Below are 27298 nucleotides of genomic sequence, written 5' to 3'. Positions count from 1 at the left end.
GTGCAGAGCTGTATCTCAAATTAATCTTCAGGTTCCCAGCTTCAGGTAACGTATGACCTGCTATTTCCCCCAGCAACCAAACGTTTACTTTCGTCCACCATGTTTCTGCGTAATATGACATAAACTCGGCAAGTTGTGTACACAAAATTTTCTCCAACTTTCCGAGTTGTTCTAACTTGAGAGGCTGTTCACGTGAATTATCCTTGTGGGAAACTAATTGTTCAGATTTTTTCGACACCGCATGAATGCAGGATTAATCCAACCAGATTCTGTTTCAATCTACCTAAACCAATCATACCACTGCTGTCAAATTTTAAAACCATTCTCTTCTCCACAGCTGCCATTTGTCGTTTCAGCACGAACAGATACAACCCTCCTTCAACCTTATTCACCTCCATTTTTCATCACATCCAGTGCCCTCTCCAGCTCCATCCCATCATCCTCATCTTAAACCAACTCTCTTCACCTCCACCACCAGTGTCTGAACTCCATTTCAATCAGGAGAGACAGAAGAGTGAAGTAAAGATAAAATTTAGTTCAGTATACGAGTGTACAGATTAACTGATTATTTGTGCTGATTAAGGTTTAACAGAAGTCTTTGGTGCTTGTCTTTAGCAATATTGAGCGGCAGCAAGATAAATGACCCCATGGAGTCCAGACACTGGTGGTGGTGGTGGCTGATGAATCTGAGGCTGCTGACTGCTGAGGTGGACGAGGCTGATGAATCCGTAAAGACTGGGTGGCGATGGGGAGCCGCATGACTGCAGCAACTATGGCAAAGAACCAAATTTAAAATGAGGAGCAGTAAGATGATAGGCTGACAGAGAAAGTGTGTCGCTGTGCTATTGGCTGATTGTGAATCGGCTGAGGAACAGCTGATGACTCAAATGACAGCGACAGACAATGACAGCTGGAGAAAGTGAGTGAGCACGTGTGCAAGGAGTGAATGGCAGGGTGAGAAAGAAACTTACAGCCTGAGCATGAAAAGTTTTGTCTTCCTGACTGAAGTTAGAGGGAATATTCCCAAACTAACCATGGCATCTTTACCCGCTAAATATACATATCATTATGGAGTCTATTCGCCAAAGAACTTTCCGATTTCATCTTTATCCTACACTTAAATAAATTACTGTTGACACAAAATGAAGTCTCTCCTGAAAAGACAAAAAATCTGTGTAATAAGGGACATGGATATGGCCAAAACAGGAAATAGAATAAATAGAATATAACACAAACCATATGTTTTGTATAAAATCAAGATTGCATTTTATGATCTGCTTTAGAAACTGCACATATTGTATAGAACTGCATTAATATCCAGCAGGTAAGTGTCGAAGCGCCATAAAGGGAAGAGCACTCAGCTCAGTCAGCATCTGTTCACGGCTCATCATATATTCTCAATACTGTACTAAGTGCTCGCTCAGGAAGATGTGAAGTATTGACCCGAAAAATTAATGGACCAGAGACTTCTAATATTTTGATTCACGCAGGAGATTTACAGCTTCACGTTTAGTATTCCAGCTCAGTCACTATTCATAAAGGAGCCGCTGAGAGTTTGAGAGGCCGTAAAATATGATGCCAGATATTCAATAATTTGCTCTACATGTTCTCAATAAAATCGAGTGTATGTGAGAAGTTTTCAACAAGACAAGCCAAACAAAGATTTCTGCCGTCCACCTGTCTATCCACATGGGTTTTGATGCTTTTTTCAGACTCAGTGTTTTATTGTCTTTTGAAAAGCTGCAGAATGTTCATCAGCTCATGTTGATATAAAGCCAAGGCAGGTTTATGTGTGGTGCACCTTTCAACATTTTAAAGTGATTTAAATAAGACATAAAAAGGCAGTCCAAAAACAGTTTTAAAAGACTAAAATAAAATACAAAAACAAAACATAAAGTGTTGCTGCAGTGCAGTACAAACTATGAATGAATACACCAAATGTATTGATATAAAATAACTGAGAGTTGGAGCAGATCTCAAGTTTCAGATATGTGGTGCATGAAAACTGAATGCTGCTGCTCCGTGTTTAGACCTGTCCCAGACGTACAAGAGGTTTGAACAGTTCATAACAGAGCAGCAGATCATAAATGTCTTTTGTCCCTAAACCATTCACTTCTTTATAAACTGACACCAGGCTAGTATTTCAAAATCAATTCTTTGACAGACGGGAAACCAGCGCAAAGATCTGAGAACTCAAGTGATGCGATTACTGGTCTTAATGTTCTCAATCAGCTGTTTGATTGACTTTTCAGAGAGACCTGTAAAGGCAGAATTACAGCAGACGAGCATTTAGATTTTCCATATCCTGCTGATCCTCCCTGTCTCCTGTCATTCCTTGTGTTTCCCTCCTGTTTTCCCCACCCTTTTGTATTGCATCTGTTTCCCTTGTCTGTCTGCTCCAGTGCTGGGCGTGGCCTCTGGTCATCTCATTACTCACCTCACAGCTGCTCTGCATCAAGTTGATTGCCACCTACCTCTCCTGCAGTGTATATATACCTGGTCTTTCTCTCCATTCATTGCCAGTTTGTTGTTGTAACCTTAAGTGGAAACTACTCGGCCAAATTCTCAGAGAACTTAGACTTTTTTTACTCTAGATTTTTGTATGCCTTTCCTGACTCTTTATTTTGTCGTCCTCTCAGTGCCCGGCCTACTTACCTGTTTTCGTCTGCCACGCTTAGCCCCAGCCTCTTCATCTGCTCGGATCCTCTCCACTGAGATCTTCACCTTTTTCTGGATAATAAACCAGTTAACTCCTACCCCTGTCTTTTGTCTGCATTGTCGGTTCAGTTCGTGTTTCCATCGACGTTAACAGCTAGCTCATCTAGCACCACTGAGCTAGCTTACATTAAAACTAGCTTTGTTTACACCCCATGCTGTCTCACATTAAAACTAGCTTTGTTTACACCCCGTGCTGTCTCAAGCACGAGTCTCTCATCCATGAGCAGATGCATGCTTCCTTCTGCACTATGATACAGTGGTCGGTGTACTTTGGTAAGAGGAAAAATATGTATTTTTGATTTTGGGATGAACTGTTCCTTTAAGGGGATAGAAGGCTGTTTTTGTGACTGTCCATATGTGGATTTATCCCCACTTAACTGTATGTCATCAAAGTGTTTTGGACCTTTTATATTCCACCAACTGTGAGGCAATCTCCGCATAATGACATGGATACATTTGCACCCTATAAATATACAGTGAAAATATACAAAGCAGCCAGAATGCAACCGAATATTGTCTCATTTTGAAGACTGATGACCGTTTCTAGGCAAAAATAAAAGCCATAAAAGAGCAGATTGGAATAAAAAAAAATCCTGTTTTCATTTTCAGCCGCTGCATTACCCGATGAAAATGTCGTGATTGTACTTAATAAATCATCATTTTGGGAGCGTCTATTCAGTGTACTGAATGACTGTAATATTTTGGCCGTGTGAGTGAAGAGCATGAAATAAGAGATGACATTTCTTTGTGGCCAACGACCACATTCCCAAAACATTTCAAAAGGTCACGCTCCATGTCTCAACAAAGAACCTGTCACACCTGCATACAGCCAATTAGAGTCTGACCTGAGCCCGTCAAAGCCGCAGAGGGCCAGTGGGGGTTGTGGCTGAGTGCGTGTAGTTTTGTTTTTTCACATTTTATGTGCTGTGAATTGAAAGACTGATCAGAGAAGCTTGCTCTTGAAACGTTTAAATGGATCAAAAATAATGACGTCTGCAGCTCTGAGCCAAAAGCTTTTTATTTAGTGCCAAACATTCATCAAGGTACCTTTCCTTTGTTGTCCTCAGACATTACTAAAGACAACAAAACGCAGTCAGCCCGACTGGAAATGAAGTATAAAGTTTCATTAAATCAGAGATCTCACTGGGATGAAATAAATAATGGATAAAGTGTAAACAATAAATAATAAATCACAACTTTATTCCAAATGTTAATGTTTGGCTTGAGTGCTGAAGCAGCCACAGAAACAGCCTCTTGTGGAAAATTTCTGAGCTCTCATGAATGCAAATATGACATGCTTTAAAAAAAAATAAGAGTGTGTTTTCTGTGTGTGTGGCTGTCAGGTGGTTGTAAAGTCTAATAATAGCACAATGACACTCTTCAACGAGACAGAAAGCTGATGTATGACAACAGCTACAGTATCAGCAGCATCTGCCTCAGTTAACAATAGTCTCTGATACACGCCTCGCTCCTCATGCTCGTCACATCAAAGACACACAAAATGCAACTACGAAACTCCGGGAACAGTGTCCTTGTTGAAAGTCAAAACACACTCACCAAAAGAAGCAACCAGGCTCTAAATAGAAGCTGCTGCAGGCGAGAGTTTTCTCTTTTAATCAAGAGGCGTCAATTAGCCTAATGGCTGCTTTAGTAAGACGAACTGTTGCACGACAACTTCAGCAGCAAGAAATACAGCAGTAAATCCTCCGTGGAGGGCTCTGACTTATGTGTTTCTCATTCTGCTGAGGGATATACTGTATATGTATCGCTGAATATTAATCATAGTGGTGTGAGTGAGTGAGCTCAGCCTGCTGACATTTAGATTTTCATGCTTGGATGCAGACTTTTCAACAACAAGATCACGAGCTGGAGACGAATCTGACGCATGACAGCTTGTACACTTAAGTGTCAAATCACTTAAATGCAGAATATACGAATCAGCATCAGATATCAGATATTATTACAGGGCGAACATGATTATGAGCCTTGTCATTATGCGCACTCTCGAGGCTCCAGCTGCACTTTTCACTTTATGTAAATTAGCTCTTTATCCATGTCTGTGAAATGCAATTGTGTAGATAATGTATGCATGAAATTTGAAAACAGCCAGAGCTAACACTTTACATTTGCTTAGACTAATTAATGCTTAATTTGCAATTAAAACCAGGCAAACCATGCGGTCAGTGATCATGTATGACTTAGCTGTTGACAGCAAATAGATAATAATAAACTATGACACAGCAGAGGTGAAGATGTGAGTTTGTTTTAGAAAACTATAAAGTCTGACAAGCAAGACGGGAAATAGTCCACTCAATCTTTGGTTTAACCCAGGGAAAATTGTAATAGTAATCGCTCAAGGTTTTTTGTGATCTCTGGGGACAACCAAATAACATATACTTAGTGGATCAAGGTAAATTCACAGCATCACACAAAGAAGTGCACATCTCTGCTTCTGGACATGATAGTTTCTTACAAATGATGTCTAAACATTAGTTTTTTAGGATGTTCCTTCACATATAACGGCCTGTTCTGAAAGTATATGTGCATTTAGGGGGTACCCTTACCCCAAAATAACCTTTATTTAATACAAACAAAGTCAGTAAAATCAGGTTATAAAGCATATTTTCATTCAATTTCTTGCACATATAAATTTGTTAGTCCATGAAAATATCGAAGAAGACCTTAAACTTGAAACATGCCTTGGCTTTTTCATTCTTTGGTTTAACTGTTGGTGCCATTGAAGGTTTATCTCTGTGACTAAGCTGCCACTTGGTAAGGCCTATTTTGTTGAAGTATCATCTAGAGATAAAGAGTGTTTCATAATACCAAAGTAGAATTTGCCACCTTGGGTGGTACCAGTTAGTGAAAATTCTGGCCTGGGCCCATGGACTGGACCCATTAAATGAGCCCACTCTCACTCCGAAGTCGTCTAAATCTGTTGAAACCAACGAAAAAAGGTGCCCTTTAACATTGGCATGATATGTGGCCGGTTGCCGTTATAGTTTAACAGCGCCCAGCAGCGTCAAGGGGAAACACGGCGGGACAAGGACGAAAGTTAGGATGGCAAAAGTCCAAGTAGGGTGGGCAGATGAGTTCAACAAACACAGACTTTCACCCAAGAGAGCCGCGTTCTCATCCCGTAAGATTCTAAAGCCAAGATTTGCATCAATCTGCGTTGTTGTACTGTAGGGCTGCAACAATTAGTCGACTAATCGATGACTAATCGACTATTAAAATAATCAGTGACTATCTTAGTAGTCGACTAATTGGTTTGAGTAATTTTTCATAGAAAAGTATTTTAAAAGTAACCCAAAATACTCTTATTGCAGCTTCTTATGTTCAAACATTGGCAGCTTTACACACTCTCCCATGACGGCGAACTAAAACCCATTGGCGTGAGTACAAAACAAGACATTAGATGACATAATTTTGGAGTTTGGGAGAGACAGACCGACATTTTTCAACATTTTCGCATGTAACAGGCAGACTTGACACGGTGTCCCAGAACGTCAACAACCAACACACCTTGCACATTGAATGTGGACGTGGAAAGTCCATGACCACACATCAATATGTGACGAAGTCGGAGTGAGAATGTGTGATAAAACATGATCACCGCTGATTTCCTATGTTGTTTTCGACCTTAACAAATAGAAGTTTTCACTGTTGCACCGCATGTGTTTCCGATATGCCTTTTCTGGGACATCATCATGAGGTACAGCATTTCATATTGCTTTTGCAATTTGTTTTAATTTAAATAAATTGTTTTAAGCAAATGAAAAAAACAAGATACTGATAATAAGAGTAAAGATGCTAATAGAATAGTTGAATAGAACAGAGTAAAAAGGTTGTTAATAGAACCAGTCGGCTCACACTCTGTATCTCCACATCAACCCAACCCTTCACCTTCCCTGCACTACGATCCCCTACATAACTCTCAAACTTACAGCGAATGATGACATTGTAGATACAAAATATATACAGAATTTATATCCAGTTTAGATGCAGATACACTCATTGGAGCAGTGTGGCATAAACTGTAAGTGAAAAATTTGTCAACAAAATTGGTTGTTGGGTAGTAGTACCCCAAACACTGGTATAATAAATCAGAATATCCTCTTAAAAAGTGCTTTATTGAAAAGATTTACCCCAAAAACTTATTGGTAGGTGTACAAAGACCATACAATTTTAACATTATTTCACCCAGACCATGTAACTGTAAACAGTTATTCCACTAAATCCATGATGGAACTTTTAATATACAATGCAGGCGGGTATTAAAACCAATAAATAGTATGAAACATTACTAATGCAATTTCTCCTAGATTGGGCCCATTTTTGAGTTTAATTGACTGGACTAAGATCTTGGTGTGAAGGATGAGGACGATGATGATGCACAAATGTAACCCGTAGTCACTTTAGTTATGACATACTATAAAAACTGCTTTTTTACTTTTAGTTCTTTATCAAGTAACAATTACTGCCAAACTGTGGCCACAATGTTCTGAACTGACAGTTCCCAGTGTATTTAATATAGCTGTTATAATTAACATGGCCATTATAACCAACATTTGTAACTTATTGATAATTAAAATGTGAACATGTATTTACTCAATGCTTAATCACCAGTAAATTGAGCAGCAATTAGTGAGCTCTAATGTAAGCCGTTCCTCTAAGTGGAATGGGTCTTTGCTGCAACTCCAACATTAACATTTATGTGCCGGAGGTGTAGCAAACATTTTAGCAGGAAACTGGAGGACGGAGCAAACACGCCCAGCTAGCTATTTTTCAGGATAAACAACATAAGCTTTGCAAAAATCAAAGAGAACTGTAGACACAGCAGAGCCGGTGAGTTATACAAAGATATATGGTCTGATGCATTTCTTTTTTCCAAGATCAGCAGTCCTGCCATTTTGTATGAGAGAAGAAAAAAACAGAAATTCCCTGAGCAGTGCAGAGGAACTGAGAAATGTGAGCTTCAAAAACATTTTTTTGAAATGATAGCAGTGTCCAACATTTATAACTCGCAGGGAATATCTCAGCCCGAAGTGGAGAGAAAGAAAGTCATATTACTTTCATCTCAGCCTTCCTCCAAACTACTGAAGTTAACTGCTCCAAAAAACTGCATCAGCAGTGCAAGTATTTAGATCCTTAATTTAATTATAACAGCAATGTAGAATATTCTGTTACAAGTAAAAGTTCTGCACCCAAACCTGCATAAGTAAAAGTACAAAAGCATCATCAGTACTTATTGTTGCAGCTGGTCGAAGTGGAGCTAGTTTTAACTACTTTATATCTGGTCCAGTGGTTCCCAATCTAGGGGTCAGCCCCCCTCCAAAGGGTCACAAGATAAATCTGAGGGGTCGTGAGATAATTAATGAGAGTGGAGAAAAGAAAAAAAGAGTTCTGCAACACAGATTTCTATTGACTTTCCTCCTCTTTTGTGAAATATTGGATAATTTTACTTTGCTGAGTTTTGAGCAGTTCTTTAAGTGAAACCATTTGAGAAGTTTGGTGGAACTGCTAGACCGGAGACAAGAGGTGTCAACTGCTTTCTCTGTAAAAGCTTATAAGAAAAAGAAAGACTGGGACTTACTTATTTAGTCTTGAACAAAGTACAAGATTATCATACATGTTTTTATGTAAAATCTTAATGTGAAAAGCTGTCAGATAAATGTGAAAACACATTCTCACTCTGACCTTGTCACATATTGACGTTAGATCATGGACTTCCCACATCCAGATACGATGTGAAAGGTACCCTGGGTGTGTTGGTTGTTGACATTCTTGGACCCCATGTCAAGTTCTGCCTGTTACATGCATTGTCTCCTTTCAAAATACACTTCCGTTTTCACAGGAAATTTAACATTTACACACAGTCTCTTTCAAAATAAACGCACTACATCGGTACAACACTGCAAATTGACGGGGTTTTTTTGCCTTCCACAACCAACGCATATGGTTGGATTTAGGGAACAAAAACACGTGGTTAGGTTTAGGAAAAAAGCAACTCGCCCGGGTCAAAGTTGGTGTTTGTTTCATCTGCCAAGTGTGTAGGAAAACTGTGATGGCCGATGCAAAAAAACAAATGGCCCTGTCTAGATGCCAGTGTTTGGTTTGTTTTCTGGGCTACTGTAGAACAACATGGCCGACTCAGAGGGAGAGGAAAAAGCCCTCAGGAACGGCGCCTGGCTTTGAAGCAAATTTTCATTGTGGCCAAACATGGAATTACAACTTCCGGGTCTGTCACATGATGCCATTGAGCCCCAAAAGACTCTTCCCCACAGACTAACAGTGTGAGAGAGAATTTTGTATACATTTTTATCCCAGTTTAAGTTAGCTGTTTGGTCCCACTTGGCCACCGTAGGTCTCTAGTCTGCTTGCTCTATGGACTCCACAGCATGGAAGATCCTGGTAATTTCACACTGCGTAAATTGTCTTCTTGCGCCACTGAGCAAGTTTCATAGGAAAGAATGGCGGCCTGATTCCAACGCTGTATTAAGTTTCTTAATACATCTATGGAGAGGACCTGCTCTGTATGTAGATATAAACTGCTAATTCTACGGTTAAAAAAAAAAAAGCACAACGATTCGTATTATCAGGTGATTATAAACTAATAACAACATTGTAATGAATATTAAATACAATTACTGCCAATATATTCACCTAAATACAACACACTGGACCTTTAAATGTAGTGGAGTAGGCTTTAAGTTTAAAATATTTTTAACCTCTTGCCACCCTCCGTCCTCATATGAGGACATTACAGTTTGAGTTTGCTGCACCTTATACTTCATTCTGCTTAACTAAGACCTGTTGTCCTTGTTCGAGGACATGTTCATGCGCCATCTAGTGGCAGTAAGACTGCAATACACAAGTCCATGTAAAAACAAGATGGCAGCCATCTCTGCCATGTCAGTCTGCAGCCGATCCCAACACAAAAGTGGACAAGGTAAAAAACTTGATCAGATTTTATGGTTGATACTTGTATATTTATGCTTAAGAATAATGTTTGTTGTTTGATATTGCCTGTGGATTTGAAAGGTTTTAGCAATAGTAACAAGCTTACACACTGTTAATTAGGAAGTACTCATTTGAGGAAAATGGGATTTTATTTCTGTCTCTTTTGAGGACATTGAGACTTTACTATTGTATTATTGCAGCACTTCACACAGGCCAAGTGTGACAGACTGTTCCTGCAGACAAAAATGACATTCCTAGCTTGGAGTATAGAGGAAGAAAAATTCATCTACAGTTACAAAACGAACAAATCATATGGATTTTATATATGTTGCATTATTTGCAATTTTCTTTTGTGCACAACAGTTCAGTTCAGTTGAGTTTTGAAAATTGCAACAACAGGGCAAGGTCAATGTTTTCATTTGCAACAGAGGAAAAGGTTTGGAAGATAGGTTGTCAGGACTGTGTCAGAGAAGGACAGGATGAGAACATATGAATAACAGTGGCGTTGGCTTGATGACATCTGTCACAGAGAGGGCTTATGTCAGATTTTATTTTCTCAAGCCTCGTCTTAGTCCAGTATACTCTGTGAATAAGCTTTATCTGAATAAGGCTATGGCGAGCACAAATAGAAGTAAAACGGCCTTAGATCTGAACAGTGCCCCCTAACCCAGAGTTATGTTAAACAGTGAGCATATGTTGCATTGTTTGTCATTTTGTTTTTGCATAACAGTGTTCAGGTACTGAAATAAATTGTTGTATACTTTATTACACACTTGTGACTATTATCGTGTGATGTGCCCATCTGAGGACATCTTTTTTGTCCCCAAAACTACTTATTGTTCAAAGACAATGCTCAGTTTATACTAATCAGGTCCTACTAATCCCATATAGGTAGAAGAAATTAAAAATGCATATTCAACAAAAATCAAAAAATCAAAGCTTTCAATTTACTGGTCCATCTATGTCCCAACTCTCACCTATGGTCATGAGCTCTGGGTAGTGACCGTAAGAATGAGATTGTGGAAACAAGCGACCAAAATGAGTTTTTATTTTATTCAATATAAAATGCCATAGGCTGGCGCTAATAACGTTAGCATGCTATATTTGTTTGGAAAACGTGTTTAGTATAATACAGCTGATTTTTCGGTGAATTGTGAGCTGTAATGGAGCCAAATTATGTGCTGTTACTTTTGTTAAATGTTGCTGTTGTCCCTGTTTTTATATGAAAACAGGAAGAGATCGCCGGCCGCTAGGCTAATCTACACAATGTAAAATGCCATAGGCTTGTGCTGATAACGTTAGCATGTTGTATTTGTTTGGTAAACGTGTTTAGCATAAGACAGCTGTTTTGACGGTGAACCTTGTGAGCTGTAATGGAGCCAAATTATCTAACGTTACTTTTGTTAAATGTTGCTGTTGTCCCTGGAATTATATGAGACGAGGAAAAGATTGCGGGCTGCTAGGCTAATTTATACAATGTAAAATGCCATTGGCTTGGGCTAATAACGTTAGCATGTTGTATTTGTTTGGAAAACGTGTTTAGTAGAAGACAGTTATTTTGTCGGTGAACCTTGTGAGCTGTAATGTAGCCAAATTTTGTACCGTTACCTTTGTTAGATGTTGCTGTTGTCCCTGGTTTTATATGAGAAGAGGAAAAGATCGCCAGCCGCCAGGCTAATTTATACAATGTAAAATGCCATAGGCTTCTGCTAATAACGTTAGCATGTTATATTTGTTTGGAAAACGTGTTTAGTACAAGACAGTTTGTTTTGTGAGTTGTAATGGAGCTGAATTTTGTAAAGTTACCTGTGTTAAATGTTGCTGTTGTCTTTATATGAGAGGAAAAGATGGCCGGCCGCTAGGCTATTTATTTTCGAGATAGGGTGAGGAGCTCGGAGTAGAGCCGCTGCTCAGAGGTCAGAGGTCAGCTGAGTTGGTTTGGGCATCTGATCAGGATGCCTCCTGGACACCTCCTGTTAAAGGTGTTTCTGGCACGTCTCACTGGTAGGAGGCCCCAGGGCAGAACCAGAACACACTAGAAGGACTGTATCTCATCTGGCCCGGGAATGCCTTGGGGTCCCCCAGGAGGAGCTGGAAAGCTTTGCTGGGGAGAGGGACGTCTGGGGTGCTATTGGCTCTGGATAAGCAGATGAAAATGGATGGATGGATGGATGGATGGATGGATATGAAACAAAAGCTGTGTCCTCAGGAGGTTAAAAATTTAAGCAAAGTACAAGTAGGCCTGCATTAAAACTGCACTAAAGCACAGTGCTTAAGATACCCTCCACCACTGGTCGCTATAAAAAGATGTCCCCATTAAATTCATTATGTGTCTGATCTACTGGGGCTCACTCAGTACGTTTGGTGGCCACATGGGCTTCACTGAGGCTTTGACCTCTATTTAAGTGCCACACATCCCACATTCACTAAAACTGCACTCTCTGTGTTGGGATATGAGGATGTGAGTCTACTTGTCTCCTGCACCTGCCTGCCTGACTCCACACTGCAGTCTTACACCTTCCTCTTTAGTGTGCCAACTAACACCTGGAGAGTGAAATCAAACCGGCTGGTGTTAAAGATGGAGCTGTTGGCCGCTGCGCCTTTAAGACTGCATGTGGTCTACATCTCGCTGCTCCCATGGCAGGCTCTGTAGGTGCACGCTTTCAAAGTTTGACTGGGGAATAGGGGGGGTAACAGTGGAGACGGCAGCAGCATCGCCCCGCCGGGAAACAGACACCAGGAAATTATCATCTGAGGAGAGACGGGTTTGGAAAAAGGACCGCAGCTCGCCTGGGAGTGTCCGACTCCGGCGATAAGAACAATGGGAGAGATGGCTGAGCGGATTTTCGATTTCTAAATGGGAAACACAAGAAGGTTAATGTAACACAGTGTTTGCTGGAAGGAGGGACTCCCGGCTGCAGCCTGCCCCCCTCAGCCATGCCGCTCGTATTCCGCACGCTGTTGTTCGGCTTTGTAACGCTGCTGGTTGTGGTTTTGATAATTGATGATATTGCAGAAGTGGAGGAAGAAACTGCGTAAGTAGCCCACCGTAATTCACCCATGCATTGTGTATGTGAGTGTGTGTGTGTGTCTATTGTTTTCATGTCCAGCAGGTTATTCCCTCACAGGATTGAATCAGTGAAGTGGTGCTGAGGGGGAGAGGAAAAAAATTAAATGAGTGAAATAAATGAGTTTATGTGAATTGAATTGAAGTTTGGAGTTGAATGCAGAGTGTGTGTGGTTTGTTTCTACATTTGTAACACTTGGGTGCAGCAGTAGCAGCTGTTCCGACAGCAGCCTGCCTGGGTCTCCAAGGATTAGGCTATTTGTCTTGCAGCAGCCTGCATGCGGGATAGGATACATTTACACTATAGAGTATTGAGTGTGTGTGTGCATGTGTGTGTGTGTGGGAGAGAAAGAGAGAGAGAGGGAGAGGAGGGGGCAAAAGATTGGAAACAAAAGAGGCTTTCCTCCTCTCTTTTCTTTTCTCTTTTTCATTTTCCAGACTTTGAAATGTTGAGCAGTGCAGCAGAAATCTTTCAAGTCACGCACATGCCCCACTTGCATTTGACCCGCAAGAAAATACATTCTTAATTTAGCACCAAAATACTTCTGTCACATGTAAAAACCAACCAGTGCAACATCCTCATCTCCCTCTCATCATCATCATCATCATCATCATCACCACCACTGCTCCAAAGATGCTGTGCTACCTGAACAGCAAAAATGACTTTTTCTTTTATTATTATAAAAATGACTCTGTGAAGCTTTTAGATTCTCACATTTCCCTTTCAGCAAGAACATTTTGTTTTGAATGCAATTACCCGGCTGTGGCTCACGTTGTAATGAGGTCATATTGGTTTGTGATTCGCCGTGGGAGAAGAACCAGAACCAATTCCACTTCTGCATAAATGAAGCTTAACACAATTATAACAAAATATTTAAAGCCACCAGGATTGTTACACAGCCCACCTGTCTGTCAGAGCGCCACTCTTCTGTCTCAGTTTTCTCGCTCCTTCAAGACAAGCCGGCAGCTTGTCACGATTTTATCACATGTGACCAAGGTCATGATTGCAAAACAGACTGATCTGGGTGCATATACGGCGTGTTTACTGTAAATGCATATCGGCTGGCGCGTTCAACGCCCCTGTAAAGAGATAGCTCACTTCCCTGCGAAAAAGAAAACCTCCTTTCAGTATAATGGGGCTCCATTAAGGCCACATTTCTCCTCATTACATCAGCAAATGGGCCCACAGTGGATTGCTTTAAAAATACCTTGATGCATGCTTTCCACCTTCATTCTGTCTTAAAAGACGGAAATACAATATGGCTGGCGTTGAATACAGTGGGTGCATTACTGTTACAGGATATGATTACAGGATGGATTTTTTAGCATCAGTCCATTATCAACCAAGGCTTCAGGCTTCAGGCTGCATGATGTGAGCTATAATTCAGTCTAAATTGCTCTTTTTTTATCTTCTAGAAATGCTGGACATTCAAAGAAGATGAACTTGCACCAGCTCATCCCTAAACCACACAGGTCTGACATCTAATTATCTCCATGCACACACACACATGTATGCGCACATACATATGCATATAGCCGCAGACCACCAGTGGGGAGCTCACTGGTCTTCCTGTATAATTTTTTTACAGTCTACACTGGTCATTTGATTCCTGTGCAGCCTTGACAGTGAGTCATTCACAGTGAGCGTCTCATTACTTTTTACAGCGCGAAGGCAGCTGCTATAAATACCCATCAATGTGGAGGTGCCTGTGTGATAACACAAACATCTGCCATGAGAATAAGGCTGAATTAAAAATGCCGTGATTCAAATAACATCAACAACAGTGACTTAAAATTATTCTAAGCCTCACTGAAGCAAAGTCAAGGAAGGTCAATTGTCTTTATATACAGTGGTGGAGGACTGAATAAAAGCAGGAATTGGCTTTGTAAAAATAGTCCATCACAGGTAAAAGTCCTGCTTAATAAGGTAGATAAGTATTGATGCAAGGGATGGGATGATATACGATTTTATCGCGGTCGCAATAAGTTGATCATGGTGAATTTCCATTACCGGGTAATTGTAAATATCGTGTCCAGAAGCACCCAAAAAGACTGCTGGGTAACCAACAATTAAAGAGACTCTGCAAAAACAGGCTGCAGTGATACTAAGAAACATGACTTTTTACAGTGTTTGTTTTTCTCTAAAATTGATGTTTAGTAAAAAACAAAAGGTTTGTCTTATCTGTGATGCAATAAAAAAATATTTCTTTCTTAACAAACTTTAATAACTTAATAACCTACAGCATCTGTATGAAGAGAGGGTCACTTCTAAAGCTCTGTCTATTGTCACAGACTCTCTACATCCCCTCCATGTTTTGCCTCCTTAAATGTAGGACTGAGCGTTACAGATCGTCCTTTGTCCCGTCTACTATCACTTATCTTAACCAGCAGTGACCACTAATTGTCCATGATTTACCCCTGACAGTGTGTGATACTGGATTCTGTGTTTTATGTCCTGTACTGTATGTTTTGTTGTGCTCATGACAACTGTCTGTATCTCAAATTGCTCCTTGGGAACATTAAAATTTTACCTTACCTTACCTTACGAGTTTTAAGCATATTTTGACGATTATCGGGTTGATATCATGAATGGCAATTATTTTGGCCAGGATAATTGTGACATTAATTGTCGCTGAAATGTATTGAAATTATCAAAAAGAAACATTATGGAGTAAATGGCTTTCATCAGTGTTATATCATTATATTAGGATCTCATGTATAAAATCTCACTGCACAATATAGTTAGTAGCTAAAGCTGTAAAAATGAGTGTAGTCATGAGTGGCTTATAAGACAGCGGGGCCCTGGGCACAGATATGCAAAAGACCCCACTGCCTCTCCTACTTAGGAGCAAGACACACGGACTTTGTGGTGGTTTTGCCTCTTTAATCGTTTGTTTTGTGTCATTTTGCGTCTCTTTGTAATTGTTTTGTGTCCCTTTGTAGTCCTTTTGTGTCTCTTTGAAATCATTTTGTCTTTTTTAAATCATTTTGTGTCTCTTTGTAGTTCCTTTGCATCTCTTTGTGGTCTTTGTGTCTCTTTGAGGTTGGTATGTGTTACTTTGAGTTATATTTTGCATGTGACCCTTAGATTTTGGGCCCACAAGTACAATACATGTATTGGAGTAGCAGTACAAATTAGCACAAAAGAGCAAAGCTTTAGTTACTAATGAAGAAGTACCCAACATATGTACTTCAGTAAATGTACCTAGTTACATTCCACCACTGTAAATATAACCCACGCTCCTAAATTTGTCTCAGAGGGATTTACAATCTGTACATGTGACACCCTCTATTCTTAGACCCTCCATTCGCATTGGAAAAATAAAAATAACCTTTTAATTAGAAGGAAAAGAAGGAGAAATTCACAACACACATGGACCAAATAACAAGATTTTTGTTTGTTGTTGATTCATAGTAGTGTGTCATTAACATGTCTTTCCATTCTCTTATAGAAAGGCTGCAGCACACGTGGATCCAACGGCTCTGTCGAGATTGAAAGACGTAAATCACCTCAGTCCGAGCTACAATAACACCACAAGGCTCTCGTCAAACGGCTGGACCTTCAACAAGACCCTCTCCAACCTCATCAGGCAGACTCATCACTCTCCATTATTGCCTCGACATATTTTCACACTCGACTAAGCAGAGTGTTTCATAAAGCTTTTTTTTCTCTTCTATTTCACAGAAAGAATATTCTGAGATTTCTCGATCCGGAGAGAGACATCTCGATTCTGAAGGGCACGCTGAAACCAGGAGACATCATCCACTATGTGTTTGATCGCCACAGCACCACAAACATCTCAGAGAATCTCTACCGTCTTTTGCCAACTGTGTCCCCCATGAAGAACCAACATCACAGGCGCTGCGCCATTGTGGGAAACTCTGGGATCCTACTGAACAGCAGCTGTGGACCTGACATCGACTCGCACGACTTTGTTATCAGGTATATTTTTTTCCCCCACAGAAACAGCATAAGTGATTTCAGGGCTGGAAGTCTTCCACTTGAAATAAATCATAAAACATGCGAGTCAAAGTGGGCTGTAATTGAAATGGATTAGCACATTAGTTTCAGTTTTAGGTTTATCTCACTTTACTGAGAGTCTAATTCACATTGGAATGATAATCACTTTCCCGAGTTCTCGGTTTAATTCAGGTTTAGGGTTGGTGCTCACACAGCTGGAAATATATTAATTGCACTTGTGAAAAAGTTGTCAAAGCTTTTTAATGATTCGAAGTTGGAAAACGAGCTGCCGGACTGAGTGCAATTAAATGCATGATTATACATTAAACTGACATTTTGAAAAGCCTTTGCATCCACCAGAAACACATTGTGCTTTTCAGAGAAACACCGGCGCTCTCAGGGGTCCTGCTCTCATTTACCAGAGAGTCGTGTTTGTGAAGCCATCAGCCGGCTCTGTTTTATGTTTAAGGAGTCGCTGAGTGGGTTATTTATCACTATTCATACTTGTCATTGGAGGAAAATAAATCTGTCTAGGGTTTATTATAATGAAGGATGCTGAAAACAAAAATCTCTGGTTGGGATTCTGTGCAGAGCTAGGAACAATCTAAGAAAACATGCACTATCTGCGGAGGTACCTACTGTGAGAAACATCCTCTAATAAATCAATGACCTTAATGTTGTTGTATAAATGGAGCAGGAAGTAGCTGTCTGTGGTAGCACCTCAATGAGCTGATTGATCGATGGCTGAAAAGGCCTCAAAATCCTTGTGTGTCCCTTTTTTACTCTGAAATTGATTCTGTTGTCGGAGCATCTTGTCTTTTCTAAGTGCTGCGATGTTATGCTGATGAGGAGAGGTCATGATTTCCGGACCACGGCAGCATGATAATCGCGCCGGGGCACGGCGGTAATGGTTGGCTGAAGGCAGACAACAGCGAACGTGGCATTTTGAGAAGCTGAGGAATTTGCTCTGGCATTCACGTATCAGATAGGGAGATAACGCCTCGGCTAAATATAGTTCTCTGCTCTATGTTGGGGTTTCCACAAAGTAGGTTGACAGTGTTTTGGGTTATAGATTACTTCAGCTCAGCGTTGTGATAATGGAATGGAATCGTTCGGCATACTTCGGCAATTTATTGGATCTTTCAGAAATGAATTAGAGTCAGCCGATGGCATTTCTCACGCTTTCTCTTTGGGTGTACTCTTTGAACCAGCTGTTTTTCTAAAGCAGGTACATCAGCTGTCATAGTGTACGGCAACCATTAAGCCGTAAAATAACACAAAGCCCCAGTCTGTGAGAACCATGCATTTTCAGATAACTCAAGAATTAAATGTTCTTTTACCTCTTACACTAAACAACAAAATGTACTGGATTAAATGTGCCAATGCTTAAATGTTGATGTTCTGGAAATATAGGGTTTTCACTGGCCACAGGTGTATGTATAGGTGTGCATTTCGGACAGGGGTCTAGGGGACATGTACCCTTCAATATTTAGAACATGTGCATTTGTCCCCCCCTAGCAGAGGACTTTGATTTTGACAAAATTAAACACATTTACCCCCCAAAGATTGATGCAGAAAAGCACAAAATGGTGCATAAAAATTCACCAGAATGCAGAAAAATTAAGCATTTAATGCTCAAAATTTTCTGGCAGAGGACCTCCAAACTCCCTGTTTCATGTGTCCCTCCCAATCCTGAAACCTATGCCCTTGCGTAAATTACACATTTACCCCAAAGATTGATGCAGAAAAGCACAAAATGGTGCATAAAAATTCACCAGAATGCAGAAAAATTAAGCGTTTAATGCACAAAATTTTCTGGCAGAAGACCCCCCCCCCCAAACTCCCTGTTTCATGTGTCCCTCCCAATCCCGAAACCTACACCCTTGCGTGTGTGTAAATTAGAAAATGTTAAGCTGTTAAAAACAAGCACTTCTGGTTTGTTTTCCTGCCACGCTGCAGAGAATAGAGATGCTTCACCATGAAGATAATTACCGGCTTTGTGTTTTCTGGTGTTTACTTGGAGGCCGAGGTTAACATCAATAAACAAAATGCCACCCTGCTTTTCTGCTGAATTTCACTTGCATTTCTGCTCTGTTTCACTCCGGGTGGAAATGTCTGCAGGGCAAATGGTTTGACTGGCGTAAGGACATAAACAGATGGATGGTAAACTGAAGGGGGAAAACAAGATAAAAGTGTCTCAGTGAGGTGTGAGCTGAGGGAAGATTAAGAGTTTCAAAAAGGTATATGTCTGAAGTTAATTAGGCATTGGAGAGTGGCAGCTTTAGTCATTGTTATCAGCTCATGAAATTAAAGACCTATCATAATAACGCTGGTGCATATCATAATTCAGGCTCACATTAAGGACAGGTATGATTAAAGTGTAGATTTTAGGCTTTCATTTAAGCTCTCTTGGGAGTCTGTTGACTGCGGCATTATGAACTGCATATGATTCTTGTCATTGTCATCTCTTGCATTAATTACATCTGTTTTAAAGGTATACTACGCAGGATTGTTGGCTACTGTTTGTAAAGACACTCGCCAGCAAAAGCCAACCAAGTAACCCACCCAAGATTCACTCTCATTTTTCATGTTCGCCTCCCTATACTTCCTTTCTTTCGCACTGTGTCTCTGGATGCCTGCTGCTTACGGTCTGGCACCTGGTTGCTACCTTTTTATAAAGCTTGACCTCACCTGAGCACTGTGGGGGTACACGCCCATAAACGTCCCGAACAGAGAGAAGTAAGGAGTAAGGAGCCTTTCAAAGCACTCAAGGACACCTTACAAGACACCGTTAAAAAACAATCTATGTATCCATAGATCATAAAATTCCGTAATATACAATAAAAGTTAATAAAATGACTAGACAGAAAATAAATAATAAATATTGGGTGTAAACTCATCATTATAAAATCATCATCAGTGCAAGTCTCAATATGTGTGCCATCATTAAATCAGACTGAATATGCCAGCTTGAAAAGGTGTGTTTTCAGACGGGATTTGAAGGTGGAAAGGGAGTCAATATTGCGAATGTCCTGGGGGAGAGAGTTCCAGAGGCGGGGGGCAGAACGGTTGAAGGCTCGCGAACCCAAGGTAGTCAAGCAGGCAGATGGTGATGTGAGTTGGATTACAGAAGAGGCTCTAAGAGTACGGGAGGGTGTGTAGATATGAAGGAGTTCAGACAGGTAAGAAGGGGCTTGATTATGAAGGGCCTCAAAGGTGAGAAGCAGAATCGTGAAATTGATGCGGTATATCTTTAATGTTTCTCCACTCTTTTATTCTTCTTTTTTTTTTTTTTACATTTCACTTGTCACTCATGTCATAGATTACTAAAACGAATGAGGGAACAGGCTCTGCTCGGTCTTTATATTGAGTTTCTTGAAGTCCTTCAGGGTGCTACCAGACCGGATCAAAAGTCTGTTGAAATCACATATAGGCTGAGCACTTTAATTAAATCAGTCCACTAGACATTTCAGGCTCTGCCTTCTTCAGCAAACTTGCCTCTTAATACGATGAAAAATGTAAGAAAATTTGATTGCTGGTTCTATATGCAGTGTAAATCACTAAGTCTGAGCTTAAGGGGAAACTTAAGGGAGAATTAGGAGTGTTAACTATATGACAGACCTGCTGTCGCCTCCAAAGAACTTTCTTATATTTGTAAAACTTACACAAAGCTGGTTTGAAGCTGTGTTGCTCATTGTGGTCTTACACTTTGCTTTATATTCTCAGATGTGTATGGTAGAGAGGAGCCAGATATTAAAGGAAATAATTTCATATTTCCTGATTCTGAAATCAAGTGGCGTGTCTTGTTTTAAGGTGTAACCTGGCACCTGTGGAGGAGTACTCTCGGGACGTGGGGTGGCGGACCAACTTGGTAACCATGAACCCTTCAGTGGTGCAGCGGGCCTTCCAGGACCTGGTCAGCGAGGAGTGGAGGGATCGCTTCCTGCAGCGGCTTCAAAGCCTCAGCGGCAGCGTGCTGTGGATCCCGGCCTTCATGGCCAAGGGGGGAGAGGAGCGCGTGGAGTGGGCCCTTCGTCTCATCCTGCTGCACACCGTGGACGTCCGCACCGCCTTCCCCTCGCTGCGCCTTCTCCACGCTGTCAGAGGGTAAGACGCAGCTCAGGCTGGCAGCCGCTGATCCTGGAGTGCTGCGTCTCTTAAGAACACCTGTGAGCAGCATAATGAAGGGGTTGGCAAACTCTAATCTGCAGCCCAGGTGGCTATTTTTAAACAGAGCATTAAAGCTGATCTCCAGGGGCAGTCGGTATGAATACGCTACGTGGTCTCTCTTCACTCAGTGTGCACCTGGAGCCGTTCCACCAAATCGGTCTTGATCAAGCGTGAAATGTGTCTTTGTGTGACTCTGCTCACATCCTGATGTTAAGAAGGTGTAATGTTTACCATATTCCCCGTTTTAATTTAGTGTGTTAACATGCTAATATTTTCTAATTAGCAGTAAACACAAAGTACAACTGAGACTGATGGGGATGTCATTAGTTTTGCAGGTATTTGCTCAGAAATCAAAGAGGAAGACAAATCAAAGGAGACGTATGCGACAATCAGAGCATATCAAGAGGCGTTTTCAGACCTGAGGAACTTTTTCATAGTTCTAAGAATCACCCTTTTTGTTGTGATCGCAAAGCAAGAACTGGGAGTGAACACAGTCCTTAGAACTCTGTGTTGAGGGACTTTTGTAGCTCCTATTTCAGAGTAGGTACTCTCCCAGCACAAGAGAAACAATGAGTGATGTAAGTGTGTAGTGATTGGTTAAATACAGCCAATGCAGCAAAGAACGTTCTTTTTTGGTTCTCCATTCACTGTAAAGGTATGTAACTTAATGAGATGATGACGACTAATTGATCCTTCCGCAGAAGTATTCTTAAACAACGGCAACAGTGCTGATGGAGCTAACTATGTTAAGTGGGATTTATATTTGTGCATTGCCTATATGCAGAGCTTACCGTAGCCTATGCCATTGTGAGTACTTGTTAGGTGGTCATTCTGTGTCACTCCGTAGTTACACCTCCAAAACACGAGTCGGCGTCAGGGTTTCTGTGAAGTGCTGTAAAGTTTAGTTGATTCAAAACACACATTAAATATGGCTTAATAGAGATAATTTTAAACACAAGTACACATATCTACTTCACTATAACTCACAGCATTTACAGACAAACAATTGTCTTTATCTGGACACATTTTCACCACAAATACAACATACTATGTTTTTAGCTAATGTTTTTAGCACAAGCCTATGGCATTTTACATTGGATAAATTAGCCTAGCTGCTAGCGGCTAACGTTACAAAGGTAATGTTACAAAATTCGGCTCCATTACAACTCAGTAGGTTCACTGACAAAACAACTGTCTTATTATACTAAACAAGTTTTCCAAACAAATACAACATGCTAACGTTATTAGCACAAGCCTATGGCATTATACATTGTATAAATTAGCCCAGCAAATAGCGGAACTTTCCTCTGCTCATAAGAAGCCAGAATAACTTTAAATGCTATGTGGAGGCTTAACTGTCTTCACAATTTATTGTTTCTTATTTGTGAAATTAAAGAAAATGTTTGTTTCCACTGAGGGAAATGGTTTCAGGCTATGGCGTAGGTTCTACATCAACACAGAGCTTATACCATAGGTACGACATCGATTGGACGCAGAAGTAGAAATCCCGCTTTAACCAGGGGGAACCCAGCATCCCGATATCAGAGATAACCACCTTACAAACACAGTGCAGAGTAGTGACGATTAACTAACCAGTGAGATACCCACACGGGACTTACCTGCACTAACATCCACATACAGCTGGACCATCTTTCATGACAACAAACGACAACAAAAGCTTGAATAACAACACACAGAGAGGTAGCGTGATCTCATTCTCTGCTCAGGACGCCATTACTCCACTATATCTTTGTATATCAGATAGTGTTTTGCTGTTATATTAATGTTCTGAATGTCACATACAGCTTCTTTTAAATTTATCCCTGAATTTATTTCAGAGGTGGACATGAATGTCTGATGCTGGCATGGCTCAAAACAAACAATTTGTGCTTTTATGGCGAGTTACATGCTTTGACCATTTCTTAATTAATCAGCAGCCAGGTGCAGTCCTCTCATCTAACCCTCTGTAAGAAAGCAAATTAGCACATTTCCCAAAATGTCAAGCTATTCCTTTAATTGGAGTTCGTTCTTCAGAGTGTGATCACTGTGACCAGGTGCTCATCCTCAGCTCCTGAGCTTTGATTCTGACACCGATTTACTGCCACCATTTCTGAAAATCATTTATGAAGGGATCATTATGCCATACACTTGAATAATGTGCAAAATACTGCTTACTTGTAGCTCCAGACTATGTTATATAGATATTGTTGTTGACATGCCGGTGCAGTGCCTCAGGAATAGCACAGATAATAAGAAACGCTGTTAAGCTGTGGTTGAACAGGACTTGTGTATTTTGTTAATCCTAAATAGTTGTGTTGATTTATTTTTGAGCTGGTCAGGGATGCTTTTTTAAGAATGCTTTTTTTGCAGATCTGTCAAATACAGCCTCCTCTGCCTTCAGGCTGTTATAAAATCCCTCTGTGCAATTTTTGTTGCTGTCCTCACTTCTCTTTCATCACAAGCAGACTCTGCTCGGGATCTTCCCCGCTTTGTTAAAAGCTTAACAGCCACTGCTGGTCAGTGACCAAATTATGCCATTTTTTATGCCCCAACTAACACTCAGTATTGCGAAGGGGAAGAACTGGGCCATTATTTTTGTAGTTTACAGTCTGTTTGATCAGTGTTTTATGAGGGAAAATAATTTGGCTGAAGTCTTGTTAGGGTTGAATCGCATGCCTTTGTCCTTTTTATGGTGGCATCTGATAAATGCTCCCCCTGACCTTGTCTTTCTCAGTGCGACTGAACTTTAGATCCCCATCACGTGCGGCAGAGGACAGAGGATCTGCTCATATTCACTCCAACGTAACGCCATATCGGACAATTTCACTGATAATTAGCCCGTCTCCTGTGCTTGTTAAAATGCAGATCACCTGCTGTAGTGTTTGGTTGGATTGTAAACCTGCCCTGTGGAGTTTGCCCTTCATGGCACATGAACTGCTTTAAATAGTACAACCTCTGCATCTCAACACGACCTTCCACGCTAACCACAGAGTGCAGAGCGCCGTAGGAGGCAGCAGTAGCCTCGAGGCAGGAGAAACAAGCGAGTGACTGGAAAGGAAAATGAAGTCGAGGTGAGCGAACGTCCGACCACCTGCCCCTTGAAGCTGCTCCTGAGGGCAGCATGTGGCGTCTCACTGTCACAGGAGCAACTTAAGTAGAGGAATGCAATTGTGCAGTGTAGCGCCGGTGTGTGTTTAACATGTTGTAAAACATATCCACCTGACCAAGTAATTAAAGCAACATTTAGTCTAAAAGATGTATTTTTCCCTAAGAAACATAGAATACAAGCTCTGCCTGTGTGGTGAGAAAAATCAATTTTTTCCACAGCGTAGTTTCCATTGTTGCAGGAGTGCTTTCGTCTGGAGAGTAGACAAATAGAAATTATTTGTTTCCTGTGCAGATGGCTGCACTAGATTCAAGATTTTTGAGCCAGGAAATGTGAGGAATAATCTTGTTTTCCTGTGTTTCGAATAGGGCTGTGAGAAACCATTCTTTTTATCGTCAATCTGTAAAAATGCAATTTCCCAGAGCCTAAAATGACATAAAGAAATTGTTTATTTTTCCCAATCAACACTGCAAAACCCAAAGATATACACTGAGCGATGATATAAAAGACAGAAAAGCAGCAAATATGAACATATCAGAGGCTGGAGCCAGTAAATGTTTGATGTTTTGCTTGTTAAATGATTTAAACTATATATTTTCTATAAAAAAAACGACCGGCTGCCAAGCATCTGCAGAAATATGGACTACCAGAGTAAATAACTTGTTAAGAGGAAGATGTTCTGCAGTGTATTCACTGAGCAAATAGAAGAAGAGATGAAAAGGTCACTTATTGATTATCCGTGAGCAGAGAGTCCTTGAACGAGCAGCGTGGTGGTCTGCAGCAGAGAAACATATCCGGCAAGCTCTAAATTTTTTACTGGTGTGACTTGTTAGGATTCAGCTCCACTCTGTGTGCTTCGACATACTGTATATCTGGATTAATATCAAAACCCAGAGGGGAAGAAGGTCTTACTGAAGGAGATAAGTGTAGCGAACACTGACTTAAGTGTGCTCCCTAGAAAAGAGCTCTGGAAACCTTGAACATATTCTTCCTTTTGCTGTGTATTTCTCAGTGACACTTGTCGATTCATTGGCTGCAGCGTATCACATACTTGTCTTTGTCAACAGGTACTGGCTGACTAACAATGTCCACATCAAGCGTCCGACCACGGGGCTCCTCATGTACACGCTGGCCACCCGCTTCTGTGAGGAGATCCACCTTTACGGCTTCTGGCCCTTCCCACTCAACCCGCAAGGCAAACCGGTCAAATACCACTACTACGATACTCTAAAGTACGAGTACACGTCCAGCTCCAGCCCTCACACCATGCCTTTGGAGTTCAGGACCCTGAGCGCGTTGCACAGACTGGGGGCACTCCGGCTCCACACCGGGGCCTGCGCTGCGGAGAGGAGACCGCAGAAGGAGCTCAAAAACAAATAGCTTAAAATGAGCATCTCCATGGAAACCACTTTGAGACTGTGGACGAACATTTTTCTTGTTAACGTACTTTTATGAAACTTGAATTAACTTATTTTCAGTAATTGGAATGAACTTTTTCTATTTCAGGCTCTTGTATTGACTTCTTTCACTGGCGTGTTTTACCTTTAATGAGATTTCTATGGCAACCTTTAAAATAACGAGACCCTTTTTCTGCTCTTCATGAAGGTCCTGTCATGTCCATCTGTCGGCCCCTTTGTTTTCTTAAAGAGACCATTTTAAAAGTCCGTCCGGGTTTCTAGTACAGTTGTAAGTTACAAATGAAGGTTTCAGAACACCTATTTGTGTTTTCAAAATTGGTCATTAGACGCCACAAATTAATATTCCCAGTTTATGATGTGATAGGGCTCCATTAAAGGTGTTTTGTTATTTACCCAGCGCGTCGACATCACAAAGAGCTGCTGAATTAACGGCCCCTGTGAGTCACTATATGGGCCACAAGATGGAAGCACTTAATAATCAGGGAGGATGTTGATGAGAGGAAAAAGATGTCGGTCAACTGTTTAAACTTTTGTTTTTATTTTTTAGTGTGATAAACCAACACGTGAAAACACATTTTCCTCGGATAGAGAACATTTTAAACTTTTGTACCTTCTTATAAAGAACCGTCATTGGTGTTCACAGTCCAACATTTCAAAAGTCCACCCACCCAGAGCTGCCATGTGATAACGTCAGGTTACCTTGAGAGCCAAATAACGAAACGGAAGCACGTTGAATTGTATTCAGCTTCTGTGAGGATATAGAGGGAGTGTACCAGCTGCTCACATAAGAATGTTTACACAGACTTAGCCCGTGGTAAACTCACTTCTGTTAACTCAAAGAACACCAGCCCTGTCTCTGCACTGGAAATGTAAGTATTGAGGTCAGACTGTAGTGGTGTAGTAGTAAGAGGAGCTTATTTTAAATGAATGTATTGGTGATACTCTTACAAAGGTTGTAAGAAATGAGCCCCATAATGTGCTTTAAATAAATTCCTGGTCACAGTTAGCAACAGCTTCAGCTCCTGAGAGGAGGACGAGCTGATAACTTATATGCCTTCATTCATTTTAATAACATGAGTTATACCTATTTAGTGTGTTTGGGTAAACCAATATAGGTTGGTACAGATATTTTTAGATATTGATTGACGTTGCCAGTATTTTGTGCCTGTAATCTATAAATTTGACCATTTAAATGTGGACCATTCACATGCCCAGAAAGAAAGGGTTATTCTTCACAGCAGTGGTTCCCAACTGGTGGATCACGGTCCTAAAGTGGGTCGCGGGTCCATTCTAGATTGACTGCAAGTGATTTGTGAACGTGTCAAGCATGTAAAAAATACACTTTATTTTTAAGTACAGTGAATTTCCAGTGCATAGCTTTTATTTTGAAGTGTCATTTCCTGCTGTAGAGTTATTGACTAATGGACAGCTACTTGACAGAGACAGCAAACTAGCTCGACCAAACGTTAGTATGACGCTGAATATATTAAACAGTGTGGACCTTAAACTAAAGGCTCAAGAGAAATCTGGACCTTGTGGCTGGACCAGTTGGGAACCACTGTTTTACAGGATGGGAAATATAGAAAAAGTGTTTTAATAGTTTCATGTACTTCTGAAACCCAGATATGAATAAACATGAAAAAAACAAGTAAATTTGATGGAGATTTAATAAAGGAACAGTTAGTACGTTTACATGCACAGTTTAATTCCACTTTTAATCGGAATGAAAGGCCATTCCGATTAAAAGTGGTCATGTAAACGGTCATTCCGATTGAAAAACGGTCATTCCGATTGAAAATTAAATCCGATTAAAGAGGGTGGTTTATTACGTTTGTCATTCCGAATGAAAGAATTTTGTGTGCATGTATACACTCATTCCTCTTTAAATTCATTCC

At 40.7% G+C, this 27298-nt stretch overlaps 1 protein-coding gene across 2 annotated transcripts; it reads left to right on the top strand.

The window, feature by feature from the left end:
* The first annotated feature begins 12323 nt into the window (after positions 1–12323).
* Positions 12324–27292, top strand: st8sia2 (ST8 alpha-N-acetyl-neuraminide alpha-2,8-sialyltransferase 2). 2 transcript variants are annotated; one of them, XM_050074209.1, is made up of 6 exons: positions 12325–12716; positions 14165–14221; positions 16201–16338; positions 16434–16691; positions 20523–20816; positions 25053–27292. In XM_050074209.1, the coding sequence occupies exons 1-6, from the start codon at positions 12619–12621 to the stop codon at positions 25363–25365; spliced, it is 1158 nt and encodes a 385-aa protein (XP_049930166.1). In that variant the 5' UTR covers positions 12325–12618; the 3' UTR covers positions 25366–27292. The 2 variants fall into 2 exon arrangements, with proteins under 2 accessions (XP_049930167.1, XP_049930166.1); XM_050074210.1 differs by lacking the exon at positions 14165–14221 and having other exon boundaries at positions 12324–12716.
* Positions 27293–27298: the final 6 nt, after the last annotated feature.

Source organism: Epinephelus moara, chromosome 20 (genome assembly GCF_006386435.1).
Source record: "Epinephelus moara isolate mb chromosome 20, YSFRI_EMoa_1.0, whole genome shotgun sequence".
Classification (NCBI taxonomy): Eukaryota; Metazoa; Chordata; class Actinopteri; order Perciformes; family Serranidae; genus Epinephelus; species Epinephelus moara.
Note: the sequence above shows the minus strand (reverse complement) of the source record. Positions and strands in the feature narration are given on the sequence as shown.